The 14590-nt window shown below is 44.8% G+C and overlaps 1 protein-coding gene across 5 annotated transcripts; it reads right to left on the reverse strand.

The window, feature by feature from the left end:
* Nucleotides 1-5583: 5583 nt before the first annotated feature.
* Nucleotides 5584-14590, reverse strand: HFE (homeostatic iron regulator). 5 transcript variants are annotated; one of them, XM_081247569.1, is made up of 6 exons: nt 14273-14590; nt 10558-10917; nt 10074-10373; nt 8960-9235; nt 8714-8827; nt 5584-7753 (listed from the first exon to the last, which is right to left on the reverse strand). In XM_081247569.1, the coding sequence occupies exons 1-6, from the start codon at nt 14346-14348 to the stop codon at nt 7713-7715; spliced, it is 1167 nt and encodes a 388-aa protein (XP_081103695.1). In that variant the 5' UTR covers nt 14349-14590; the 3' UTR covers nt 5584-7712. The 5 variants fall into 5 exon arrangements, with proteins under 5 accessions (XP_081103695.1, XP_081103697.1, XP_081103696.1 ...); XM_081247570.1 differs by having other exon boundaries at nt 5585-7753; nt 10558-10821; XM_081247572.1 differs by lacking the exon at nt 14273-14590 and adding an exon at nt 13498-14226 and having other exon boundaries at nt 5586-7753; nt 10558-10821.

Consider the following 14590-nt stretch of genomic DNA (forward strand, 5'->3'; position numbering starts at 1 on the left):
GCTGCTGGCACAGTAACCTCTTGAATTTAGCACTGCTCTTTAAATAGCATTCTTGCGGACCTGATTGAAAACGAGAGCCCCGGTGGATTTTCCAAATTGGGTCATCAAGGGGTGGGGCAAGGAGGGGCTTATTAACATTTCAATGTTTTGATTGGTCGGAATACCTCGCTCTTCGTCTGGAGGGCCGGAAGGTAAGGTGGCCTACAATCAGCTGAAAAGCTTTAGTTTCTATTTTGCCTTGCACTATTTTTCTTCTGTGTGCGTTTGCAAATTGAGTATATTCAGCTCAAGAACACGGATCACAGAGCTTCACTCCACATTTCCTTTTGGTAACTTGGTAACTAATAAGTTAGATAATGGTTCCTTGGGGAAGGTAAAAATAATGTGTAAAGGAAGATAGAGTTATAGGTCAAGGGACTTTCCCTTTCAGTCCTTTTAATGTTTCAGTTTTAAAGGACGCATTTGGATGGGGCGAAGTATAAGCCTGGCCATGAAGAGGCTCTCGTCCTAAAAAATCTGTGTTTGGTATAACACATATATACGGAATTAAAAAAAAAATGTCATGAAGAACCTAGGGGCAAAACGGGAATGAAGACGCAGACCTACTTGAGAATGGACTTGAGGATATGGGGAGGGGGAAGGGTGGGCTGTGACAAGGCGAAAGAGAGGCATGGACGTGTATACACTACCAAACGTAAGGTAGATAGATAGTGGGAAGCAGCCGCAGAGCACAGGGAGATCAGCTCGGTGCTTTGTGACCGCCTGGAGGGGTGGGATGGGGAGGGTGGGAGGGAGGGAGATGCATGAGGGAAGGGATGTGGGAACAGATGTATATGTATGACTGATTCACTTTGTTATAAAGCAGAAACTAATTAAAAAAATAAATAAATAAACTTAAAAAAAAATGGAAAAAAAAAAAAAAGATCTGTGTTTGGAAAGACAAAAAGGTAGACAAACGACTGCAAATTAAAACTTCTTTTCTTCTCTTCCTCAATTCAAACATGTACTGGGTGACTCTTTTTTCTGCAAATGCATGTGAGAGAAGGAATTTAAAACTAGGCTTGGGTAATCAGTTACCTCGACCCTCTTCCTGGCCTTCTGCGCCTGATTGGCCTGCAGTTCCTAAAAGCTCCTTTCCTTCTTTCATTAATCCTTTCTCAACCTTCTCTAGTTTTAGAGACAAGAACATACGTTTGTTTTGTAGAGTCCAGGATTAATAGTAAGATAAGGCTAATACTTGATTAAGGTCATTACAAAGCCTACAGGGCCCTCCCCTGGGAGGCCTATGATGAGATTATGGGTGTTTTGAACAGGTTAATCCCATTTTTGTTTTCATTCTTTTTTTAAAAAAAAAAGCCGAATAGAACAGAACTGGATCTGAATATGGTTTGAAGAGAAGGATTTCTCAAATCAAAAAGTTTCTCTGGCTTCCTGACAACTTTAAAAAATTTCCACAGTAAGAGTCACTCTAGTTAAATTGAAAAAAAAAAAAAGACACCCCTCCCCCCCCATCCTGGTTAATAAATAAATGTCTGTTGGGGAGATTTAGAATGAGATTGTGGCCTGAGAGAGAACTCATATAATAACCTCAGACTTAGGTAAAAAGGGAGAAGAGACCCAAAGATGGAGCCAAAAGACCCAGGATAGGGCAGGAAAGCTCTGGATGACATATGGTTTGTATCACTTCTGAAATAATTAGATGGTTATATTCTTCTGCCCCAAAGTGAGTGTTTTTAGGCTCCTGACTTTCACTACCCTTTCCCACCACAAACATGCACCTTATAAGCAGAGACTTCGCTAGGAAGAAATGCCATTCATTACAGAGGAAAAGTGCAAGGTCAGAGTTCACAGGTAAACATGAAATCTCAACATGCTTTTTAATTCATGAAAATAAATTTAAAATAATGTGTATAACATGGTTCTTTTTTTCTTATTCCCTTCTCCTAATTTCTTCTTTTCTAATTTTTTCTCAATGACATTGACTCAAAAATCGTGAATGTCAAAACAGAAATATTTAAGAGGTATACAATTATAGATTTATATTAAAAATGGCTTCTTCCACTCTAGGAAGAGTTCAGGTATTCCTTGGTCCTGTAGCTTGGGAAAGGGTGGGTCACCCTGGAACTCTCATTCTCAGAGTGAACCTGGCTTCACAGAGCCCCATTCCTGTGAGCGAGGCTCTTCAAATAAAAACCCTGCAAACAAGTTGTGGCTAAATGGACACATGAAATATTCACACAAATAAAACTGCGATGTTAAACAGAAGTCTTCTAAAAATATAAAATGCCCAGAACCACTCTCCACAAACTAACTCAATCAGAATATCAACGTTGAGGAATATATGTACACATATCATCCCATGGAATATATATGTATTCAAAAGACAATTCTGATACTTAGCCAGGGTTGAAAACTACCAGAATATACCAACACTTTTTAGGGTACAGCTGTACTTTAGGAAAAAGAAATCCCAAGGTAGAAATACTTTTGAGCAATATTATAGTTGCAGAAATACATAAGTACAATCTCACCCCACTTAGCCTGACAGGGATTTATAACATGACAGCAGTTAGCTCTGGGCATTTGGGGACACCACTCCTGGTCTGGGGCAGACAGCTCTTCTGACCTCTGGCTGATTTATCTCCTTCCCATCTAAGTCTTTAATGCATTTCTCTTTTTCAGCCACCTAATCTTTACTTTGTTATGATCTATTTTCTTATTCATCTTTCCTGATTTAAACTGTCATTCCCACTGGCATGTTTTTGGTTCCATAACATACATATACTGTGTCTCTCCATATTTTTCCCATTTCCTCTCCTTATCCTTCTAGGAAAACGTTCCTGCTTTTTCTCCTTATTTTATTTTATTTTTTAATTTTGGCTGTGCCATGCGGCTTGCGGGATCTCAGTTCCCCATCCAGGGATTGAACCCGGGCCACAGCAGTGAAAGTGCCAAATCCTGACCACTAGACCACCCGGGAACTCCCTGCTTTTTCTCTTTAGTTCAAACTCTTTTACTAAAAGTTTTTGGCACTTGCACTTTCTAGGCCTGCTGTCCTTGTGTGGGTTTTCTCCCCTAAATATTCGTAATACCTTTTGACCTTCTTTAGTAGGTCATTTGTTATTTGGAAAGAGAATTTCTAACAGTATCCTTTCTTAAACATTTGCTTCAAAATTTTTATAAACATGTTTGTAGTTAAATTTGATTTTCAAAATTCCATTGAATACTTCCTTAATCACACACACAAAGCCCAAAGAAAGGATTTTGCATTTGTTTTAATGGTGAAAACTGAACACAAAAGTACACAAAGCAAAGATCATTAACTGTTACATCCATGTTTAAAACAGGTGCTTTCTTGCACACATAGTGAAGCTCCTTTGGTAGTATCCAAGTTGCTTGCTGACTATCTTATGAAAATGCCATTGTGGTCACTCTGTTTACAGAATAAGATCCAGGATATTTCATCAACTCATAGGGTAAGGTTAACTGACAAGACTTTCACTGAAGTTTATACAAATATTGGTATTATCCTCACCTCCCCCTCCACACACAAATGCACTGAAGGCTCCAAAATTCTATTTTAGAATCTTTGGGTCAAAAGCCAGAATTTATTTTTTTTTACTTAATTACTTTATTTACAATACTTTCTATGCAACTCTGGTGAAAAATGATTCACAGGTGCTTCAATGCTACCCATTCCATAATATCTCCCTGAATGATAAATAGAATAAATAAAAATGTGAATTTGATAGTTAGAGTTTTGTGTGTGAACAGAAAAAAGAATTCCCATATGTTTCAAATATTTATGAAAAAATTATAGAGTATATTCTGAAATGTTAAAACAGGTTCTCTCTCACTCAGGAAATAATCAGAGGTGCTGCCACTAGACAGCAGAATGGATACTCAAAGGAGCATCCTAAAAAGATGGAACAATGCCAACCACATGTTTTCTTGATTCAGAGAGAGGGATTGTGTAGTGGCTATGAAGATGAGCCAGGCTAGCTGGGAAAAAAGATCAATACAATCATTTTCCAGCTGTGTAAACTTCAGCAAGTTAACCAACCTCTCTGTGCCTTGGTTTCCATACAGCAAAATAAGGGTAGCAGAATAACAAGAGTTTCTACCTCACAGGATCCTTCCGAAGAATTAAATTAATATTTTAGAACAGGACCTGGCATCTAGTAAGTACTCGATAATTATTAGCTGAAAAAAAAGTTAGTTTTAGAAAATATTTAAGCCTAAGAAGACTTTTCTGAGAATGAAAATTCATTCAGCCAAGAAATAGAAGCTACAGAAGCATCTGCTTAAAACACATCATATGTATCTCTCATACACATGAGTAAACACCTTAGAGAATTCCTCAGAATCAGCATATGTGAGATACCAGCATGCATGCCAGGCCAAGTAATAAATGCATGCAGGATGTCAAGGCAACCCAGGCTTTTTAAAGTGTCACATGAAATGATTTAATATTGTATTAATATTCTACATGTTAATCACGGATTCAAAAAGGGAGAAGAAAATATGATGACCCAAAGTCCACAGAAAGAAATCAAAATTAACAATATCACTCCACGCGTGTGAAAATCTTCCATGGTTAAAGTCATGCATTTTTAAATTCTAGTTATTATTAGAGTGTGTAGCTTATAAGAACCTTGCAGCATTTTAGAGAAGGTCTTTTGTTTTTAAGTGTGTGTTTGTACCTGAAGAATGTATCAAGTACACGGTACTCTAAGACTATATGATTATAACTTAAGCCGAAGTTTTGCCTGTACCGCCCAGCAGCCTTAACCAACTGCTGGCAGGTTGCCTCAAAGATCAGCAGGTTTGTTCGTTTTTCTTCTGTTCTGTTCCCAGTTCAGGTAGCTCAACAGTGCCCTGTGATTCCAGCGATTCAAATAGCTGGTAAATAGTTTCAGCTTTGCTCTCTCAAATTTTCAGGGGCTTTTCTCCAAAAGTGATCCCCAGCGCCCCATCCCTTGTTTATTCTTTTCCCCTGAGGAACCCCCTCCCCCCACCCCATAGTCGAAAGACCACTGTGACATTTTTGGCCACCAGATGGCGCGCTTCTCCTTACTACCACCCTTGTCAGTGGTTTTGCCAGAGGCAAAAGAAGATACAGATTTTTAAATGTACAGATTTTTAAATCTGACTTTTCAAAAGTAGTTGACCTTAAGAACTGATGAACAAGGCTAGAAAAAGTAAGCTCAGAAACACTGAAAGAAAATGGAGATTTATAACTACGGTTATTAAAAAAAAATTAGCAGGCCACAGTTGCCGACTGTTAATAAATGTGTATTACTGTGAAGAGTAGAATGTTTCTTGAAATTTTGGCCTGTGTGAAACAAAACCAATATAAGACAAATGTTGCCTAATTAATTGTAACCTATCCTTAATGAGGTAGGACGCTCAGTATGAGCCAGGAAGCTTTTTGGCAGTCTGCTTTGAGTATAGGATGAGGTTTAAGGAGAAAGAATTTGTCAGTGTGCTTCCACCATGGTTTGGAGGTAAAATGACCAATGTGTTACAGCTTAGATGGTAATGTGTCTAGTGTGAAGAAAAACAATTAATTCAGTTACCATGGTTTAATGAAAATATTTCATGAAACAAAACATTAAAAAATTAGAAGCAGTATAAATGTCCCCAAAATAACATAATGATTAAGTCGATTAAGTATATACATAAGATGGACAAATACATCAGGAAAACCATGCAGTACACAACACAATGAATTATGCATTTATTAAAATATATGTATCTACTAATTTTATATATTTTAATATAGCAATAATAGTGAGAGGAAATATGCAAATTTTAATAGACTTTATGACTGACTAATGGAATCATAGTTTCAATTTAATTCATTTCCAACTTTTCTGTAGTAAGCACAAATCCTATATACTTTTATCCACTTAACTTTGGGAACTGCAAAAAAAGAAAAGTTTAAAAAAAGTAGTTGAGATCTCTTTGCCCAAGTTCAATATCTACCAAACAAACTTTTGAGCAGTATTTGGTCTGAGGCAGCTGCCCTCCAAGACAGAAAGCCTTGTTCACAGTTATGCAGCCAAATACACGTGGCAGGACAAAGTAAACACAAGTTTTCTGTGTGTATATATTAGTACTCTTTTGAATATGGTCAGACAAATTATTTTCCCAGAATCGACTAATTCCTGAGTGACCTGGTTAGATTAATTTTTTTGAATGTGCACAGCTGGGGATGAGAACCAGACTCTCAAGGACCCCAGGAAGATGCTGGGGTCAGCATCTTGGTGCTGACCAAGGCCACTTGGTGGCTTCTAGTTTTCCATCTTTAATATGAGAGAAGTTGTTCCAGTTTGGGGAGGGAAATGCCTCCACCCTGGTGGTCCTGATTGGAGCAGGACACTGAGGTCCAACACAGTAACTAACTGACATCCCCAATCACAGTCCCATGAGTGATGCCAGATAGAGCTGGCCAGTGGTGGCAACAGGGGTCACATTCCAGGGTTCTTCCCTCAGGGACTTTGAAAGGAAACATGGCTGATATTGTTTTCTGCTGTTTTTTCCCTTCATTTGGATCGAACTCACCGAGAATATAGACAATGAGACAAGAGAAGAGTGATCTCCACAGCCATCTCCTTCCTTCCCCATTTACTCCAGGCATCTAGCCATCTGAATGCAGCGCCAAAGAGCTGGATCAAAGAGCCAGATTGACTGAGTTTGAGACCTGTCTCTGTCTCTGGCAAGCTGTGAGATACTCTATTTTATATTTCACTTTCTTCATCTTAAAAAAAAAAAGAGGATAATAGTACTTACATCAAAGAATTATTGAGATAATGTATGTAAGTAGGCACTCAGAACTAAGTCTGGCACCAAGGAAGAGCTTTATAAATAAGTGTCAGCCACCTTTCCATTATCATCATCATCTTAATTATTATTTTCATTGTCAGAACAAGGAGAGGGTGTGAGCAGAGATCAAATCCTGTGCTACTTCAAGTCTGGCATTGTAAGTGTGGGTATCATTAACCTAAGGAAACCTACATGGCACCTTTGTGCAAGTTAGAAAAAGACATTCCCTCCTCAAGACACTTCCCACCCATTTTCGGGAAGACTATCATAACACGCACAAACATCCATGATGCCTCTTCTGGGAAAGGTGCCTCCTCGGGTTGTGCAGTGGACAATCTTCATGCTGTACAACGGTCCAGGTCTCCCTCTGATGGAAGAGACCATGGGGCTTGGAAACAGGTGAGTTCTTGTATAACAGAGAGAGGGTTAAAAGGAAACTTGAGTGGGTCCAGGAAATGCCTGAATGTGTGTGTCAAATTCTGGTAGGGGTATTAGAGTGTATGTCCCGAGGAGAAGGTTCAAAGCTATTCTCAGATGTTTAAAGGAATCACAAGTCCCCACAAATTTAAGCAGACTCATTCCACCGTTAGGAGATGAGATGACGTAGGTGTATGGAGTCTGAGGTGATGCAGGAAATGGAGGCAGGCTCTAGATGCAGCTTGGGATTCAGGAGAGCCAGTTCTCGGGGAGAGGTCACAACTGGGGCCCTTTAAGAAGCAGGAACTCAGAAACCTAGATGGGGAACTTTTTGACAGTGAACGGGGAAGGCTAAGAGCAGAGAGTTCCTGAGACAGTTCCTATTTCTTAGGTCCAGCTGTCCGGAAACATGAAGAACGCCTCAAGTGCACCTTATCTTTCCCCACAAGGAGTCTGCAGGCTGCACTTCATTCACATTCAGCTAAGACATAGTCCCCTGCGGCTCCTCCTGTAAAGACAAGATTCAGGAAAGAGGCATCACAGACCTACGATCCTCTTGCCTCCTCCCCTCCCCGGCCACGTATGTCAACTCTTACCACCCCCTTCCCAAGGAACTCCTGGATTTCAGGCACCATTATCTCTCATCTGGAATTGCTGAATAGCTTCCTAACTGGTCTCCTTGTCTCCCATCTCACCTCCTAACAACTCACTCTCCATATCGAGGAGACTGGGTTCCTCCTTGCTTATTTAAGTCACTGCATTGTTCGCCGCCCCTCCAGTGCTCATAACATAATATCCCAAAGGCCCCCAGGGCTCTACAGGAGTTGGCTTCTGTCTGCCCCTCTATCCCCTGCACCACCAACGTTCAGGGAGTAGAAATGCAGACTGAAAAGTACGTAAAGTCAAGGGTCAAATTGATAATAATTTCTCACCTCCCAGCATGCCTCACACTCTCCCACTTGCATGGTTGCTTCATCTGCATTGAATTCCCCTCGTCCTCAACCTCACCTAAAGAAATCCTACTTCTTCAAGATCCAGAAGCCTTTCTTGGTCCCCAGATGGACGTGGTCATCCCTTCCCTTGACACCCCAGAGCATTTGCTTCATATCTGCCTTAGGATATATGGGGGTCTTTAACTGCATTTACCTGTCATGGATTTCATTCCTTACTAGACCTGGGTTCTGAGATAGCAAAGGTGACTTAACCTCAAAGCACCTGCACTACCTAAAACAACACCTTGCAAACGAATAGGCATTCAAAAGATGTCTGTTGAATTAGGAGCTTTCATTCTGAGGGAAATCATTAATTCCTGCTCCCAGAGAGATGCCAAGGCTCCCAGAGGAAGAAAGATGAGAAGGCTTCTCATGGATGCCAACTCCCCTTTGCCCTCCCCCTGCCCCACTTCCTGCAGGAGGGTTAGTGTGTCCTGGGGGCAGAGATGCTAAGAGGCTTCCTCCTTCCTACTCACTGGAAGCCTGCCTTCTCCTCAAGATTCTGAACAAAATTCCAAAAAGGAAGAGGATGATACAGACAGCAATTCCACTGATGATTCCAGTGACCAGGGTGCCAGACAGCGAGGGCTCTAAAATAGCAAAAGCAAGTGAAAGCCCACGATCACTGCCGCATCCCAGAGCCAACCCTCCCCTCACTGCCCTGTTGACCACTCCCATCCCACCCACACCAGGTTTACTCAGCCCCTGGCTCCCATCCATACCCCAGGTGGCAGTGAGGGGCTGATCCAGGCCTGGGTGCTCCACCTGGCAGCTGTATCTCTGCTCTTCCCCAGGGAGCACAGCCAAAGCCACCCAGCCCTGGTAGGTTCCGTCCCCATTGGGCAGCACGTCCTCAGGCTCAACATCCTTGGCATCCAGTGGCTGCCTGTCCTTCAACCACCTCATGGTGATGTCCTGGGGGTAGAAGTTCAGAGCCTGACACCGTAGAGTGGTCACTGCGGAGGCCACGTGATGAGTCACTTTCACCAAAGGACGCGCTGAACAGGAAGGAGGGAGGATCTGGAGGGGGGGGTTCCTACCCACGCCAGGAAGACCAGAACTTTCACTTCGCTTTCTCTACGGGTTGGAGGAAGGAGTTTCCCTGTGCAGACAGAGCAAGTTGTAGGAGAGACACACCATTTTGTGCCCTAACACATGTCCCAAGATTGGGTTCTGATGTGGTGTCACATGGAGAGTAGTCACAGTCCTATCAGCCTGTTCTCCGGTCCCACATGTAAATATGCATACCTGTTGCCCATGTCTTATGTTCTTTGTTAAGATATTAAGTTGAATCAGATGAAATTGCCCCTATGAGGCTCAAAAGTGATTGAATATGTACTACTGGTAATTTCACCTGGTTCAACCCAATAAGTATTCTTGTAAGAAGGGGCCTTGTAAGATAGGCAGCCTACGTGACTACTACCATGTTCTGTGAACGTAACCTTTACCCTCCAAGATTCTGCTACACTGACCGGTCGCCGCCTTGGTATTCATTTCTTGCCTTGGTCTGCGTGTGATAATTGGCATCTCTGAGTTCCTAAAAGTTATAAATATACATAGCGTTCTTGGTTAAATCAAGAGAAAAATCACAGTTACTTCTTCTTTAGCTACGTGCATGGGAAAAAAATGAAAACCATGACTCATGGCTGGATGATACATTGCAATCATAAGGTGGAGACCTCAGAGCTGGAGACCTCAGGGTGGAAAACTCAGACCTCATTACCTTCCCAGAGAGTTACACAACCTCGACCATCTCTGAAAACCCAGCCGGGGATCCCATGCCCTGCATCCCCCTCCCCTCCGTCACGAGAGGGGCAGAGGGTGCTCCCGCCATACCTTGCTGGTCCAGGGCCCCTCTCCCCAGCTCCAGCAAGCGCTGCAGCTGCTCAGGGCAGTCCCGCTCGAGGTAGGCCCTGTTCTGCTTGGCCCGAATCTTGTTCACTTCCCACTCCAGCTTGGTAGTCCGAGCCCTGGGCTCTGCTGCTCTCCAATCCAGCGTCTCAGGGCGGAACTCAAGATGGTCCTGCCCGTCGTACCCGTACTTCCAGAACCCTCTGGTGCTGTTGTCCTCTTGCACTTCACAGCCCAGGATCACCTGCAGGGTGTGGGACTCTGGCAGCACTCCCAGCTTCGTTACTGAAACCAAAGAAGCAGGCCCCTGTTTTCGCCATTACAGGGACCCAGTGACCTCAGGAATCAAACTCCTGCCCTCTTCCCTGCCCCCGGATCTCAAATAGCCAGTTCTCTCCCTCAAGATGCATCCCTGAGGCAGGGACACACTCCACCCACCTCGGGAAGGTGAGGCGTGCTCTCCACGTACCCTTGCTCTGGTTGTGGTTGTCCATGATGGTCCACAAGTCCACTATGAACATGTGATCCCAGCCTTTCAGGCTCTGGCTCAGCTGCAGCCACAGCTGGCTGGTGGCCCTGCCCCAGAGCCACGGGGCACGAGGCTCTGCACGGCGACTCTCGTGATCGTAGGACACGAACAGCTGGTCGTCCACGTAGCCCAAGGCCTCAAACAGGGGCAGCCCAAGGTCTGGCTCGGAGGCACCCATGAAGAGGAAGCGCAGGGAGTGTGACCCTGGGGAGAGGGCAGCAGGCCTTCTCTGTGAGCTGCCTGGGGAACTGGGAGGCAGGCCTTCTGAATCAACTGGTCCCAGCTGTGTCTGGTCCCACCCTGTGAAAGTGACATGCGGTGCCTGCCTTCCCTCCGCATGCCCCTCCCATCTGCTCTCCCCTTGTGCCCCTCTGCCACGTGTGCCTGCCACCCCACTGCAGGCCCCAGCCCCTGCCCCAGTAGTCACAATTACAGCAGCCTCCCTTGGATCCAACAGACTCTAGAAAATCCCAAGGTGTGTCTAGCTAGGGCAGTTGAGCTCGAGAGTTAGTGCTCAGAGCCAATTAGATCCAAGTCCAGAGGAATTATTGCTGTTTTTTTTTCACTACTTCCATCTCTAAATGCTTTACAGTGTACAGGCAGACTTTGTCTTACTGCACTTTGCAGCTAATGTGTTTTTTGCAAATTGAAGGTTTGTGGCAACCCCGCGTCAAGCAAGTCTATCAGCACCACTTTTCCAACAGCCTTTGCTCACTTCATGTCTCTGTGTCACAGTTTGGTAATTCTCACAAGATTTCCAGCTTCTTCATTATTATTATATTTGTTATGGTGATCTGTGATCAGTGATCTTTGATGTTACTATTATAAAAAGATGTTGCCTCTCTGAAGGCTCACATGACGGTTAACATTTCTCAGCAATAAAGTACTTTTAAATTAAGGTATGTATGTTGTTTTTTTTAAGACAATGCTATTGCACACTTAATAGAATACAGTGTAGTAAACATAATTTGAATATGTACTGGGAAACCAAAAACTTCATGTGAGTAGCTTTACTGTGACATTCCCTTTATTGTGGTGGTCTGAAACCGAACCCACAATATCTCTGAGGCCTGCCTGTAAATGTTTGCTGTCAAATGCTGGAAGATGTGCTGATAAACAGCTCAGGGCAGCTTTTCAGCAGCAAAACTGTTCCAAATCAAATGCAAATATAGAAAAACCCCAGTAAGCCCAAGAGGACAGACTTCTGGGCAGGTGAAAGCTTCCTTACACCTCCCCTCAATTCTAGAATGAGGGAGTTCAGGAATGTACCCACAATGCCTAGAACAATGTCTGGCATGTAGTATGTGCTTAATACATACTTGTTGGGTGACTAAATGCTGACTTCTAGATTTTTGTCTCTGGCCATGAACTCTAGACTCTTACACTCCAACTGCCTACATGATACCACCAGTTGGATGACTCACTGGAATCTCAAACTTGAACAAGTCCAAAACCAGGCTCCTGATTCCCCCCAACTGCTCTTTCTTCTGCCTTCACCATCTCAGAAATGGCATCACCTATCCCCCTGTTGCTCAGGCCAATGAAATAAAAATAAAAATAAAATAAAATAATAACAGAGGCACCTTCGACTTTGTCTGTCATGTGATCCTTCATAGATCCCTCAACAACTCCCTTCAAAATAGATCCAGAATACAACCGTTTCTCACCACCACTTCTGCTCCCACCGGCCCAGTCCATCAGCTCCTGCCTGTCTGCTTGCCCTGTTTTTATCGTTGCCCCCTTCACCATGCTTTCCACAGAGTAGCTGGAGCAATCTTTTCAACAGCTGTGCTTGATCACATCACTGCTGGGCTGGAATCCACACTGTAGCCTGTGAGGCCCCAGGACACTCGCCCGCGGCTCCTCTGCTGAGCCCATTGCCTATTCTAGGCCTCCGGCCCCTGCGCTCCTGCTGCAGCAGCGCCCTTGCTCTTTCTTCAACCAGGACATTACATCTCTTCAGGGACATTTGGCAATGTCTGGGCACATTTTCTGTTGTCACAAGTGGGGACTACTAACTTCCAGTGAGTAAAGGACAGGGATGCTGCTAAACATCCTACAATGCACACGACAGTCCCCACAACAAAAAAGTTGTCAGTAGTGCTGAGGTTGCAAATCCTTGCCAGATCTCCCCAGCCTGTCCGGGAAGCGCTACTCCCAGGCGGCATCACCTCTATTTCCTTCAGGTCTCTGTTCAAACCCAGCCAGGGAGAGTGGCCTGCCCTGATCTCTGTGCTTCACACGCCTTCAGGGCACCCATTACCTGATGCTCTCTATCCTTTTGTGTATTGTCATCCCCGTCTACTTGACTGCAAAGCACCAGAGGCCTAGGCTCCCTGCTCTCTCCTGGGTCTAGAACAGCGTGACACATGGGTGGTGTTCCTTCAGTATTTGTGAACAGTGAAGACTTGTGTCCAACAAATTTTATGATTCAACCTCTAATGCAGTGTGACTTTTAAGAATCACAGCTATGAAGCGGAGACACGGGCTCTGCCCCAAAAGCCCTGAGTAACATTGAACAAAGTCACCACCTGTGAGCAAGTCTTATTTCATTCTCATCATCTATAAAGTGTGGATACACATACTACCTACCCTCCAAGTGTGGTTCTGAGGCTACATGGCAAAGTATAAAGCGTCCAGAGCTGTGCCAGACAACAGTAAGGGCAAACACTGTCAGCTAAGATTAGAACCAGTGGTACTTCATTTAGTGTCAGAAAACCAGATTGCCTGAATTCTTTGTAACCTGGGGAAAGGATTTAACCTGAGGTCATTAACCACTAGTAAAATCAACATACGAATAGCTCCTACCTTCCAAATGCACAGTAGAGTCAAACAAGATCACAGATCTGAAGGCGATTTAAAACTGAGGTCATTACTTACATGTTAATTACCATCCCTTTGGCATCCTTTAGTAAAGGCCGGTTAATTATACAATATTATTAACACTGCAAATCAACAACCCCGGGCTGAAAAGGAGAACTGTGCGATTCAGTTCAAAAGTTCAAAAACAGCAGATATGTTATTTTTCCAGGCAAAAGAACAATCACCAAGAGTCAGTTAGTCCCTAGGCCGACCTCTGTCAAAAACCTCCCACCCACAGCGCCAGTGGTTCTGAAATGGAAACCCGGCTGGGTCCGCCGTGCGTTCGCTCTTCCCAAAGTCTCCCAGCCGTTAGAGCGCCCGGGGAAGGAAACACCGAGGGGGCGCTCCGGCCGAGGTCGCCCTTGGTGAAAAGAACTTCCTGTTTGGGGATGATCGGGGGTAAAATGACACAACCACCAGTAGAAACAAGAATACCGAGATCCGAGTCCAAGGACCCCTAATCCGAGTTTGGCCTCGATGAGAAAAGGTTTATATCTAGAAACGTCACGCTCGGAGGAGGGAGTGGGTGGTTCCGAGTGTAACTCCATAGCAGCAGGGACAGCGAGCGGGCCGGGGGTGGGCGTGGAAGTCTTGGGGCGAGAGGCCCCGTAACCCCATCTGCACCCCAGTGACCCACGTCCCCTCCGGGGAGAGTTGGGGGAGGGGACCGCGCACAGGACTGAGCAGTCGTTCCGAGCTTAGCGAACTCCCAATCGCTAAGAAAAGCTAGTTTCGATTTTTCCTCCCCCCCCCGCCCCCGCTCCCCTCTCTGGCCCGCAGCCCCCGGACTCACGCGGCGGTCGCCCCTGCGTGGCCACCGTCCGCAGGAGAATCAGGAGGAGAAGCGCTGGCCGGGCTCGCGGGCCCATTTCGCCGGCTCGGACCGTCCGTCCTGGCGCTTTTCAGCCGCTTGGGTAGGGCGGGGAAACGGGGGTGGCCCAAGAAGTCACCCTGGAGCCATTGCCGAGGCTCCGGGGATCCCAGATGAAACTTCCTGGCCAGTGGGATCCTTTTCCGGGGCCACTGGCGAAAAGAAATGGGTCTCCTGCACTTGAACTCTCCTGCAATCCAGAGTACCTGCTTGGGAAACACTCGGTGACCCAGCTGTCCT

This window comes from Mesoplodon bidens, assembly GCF_964165515.1.
Source record: "Mesoplodon bidens genome assembly, chromosome: 10".
Taxonomy (NCBI): Eukaryota; Metazoa; Chordata; class Mammalia; order Artiodactyla; family Ziphiidae; genus Mesoplodon; species Mesoplodon bidens.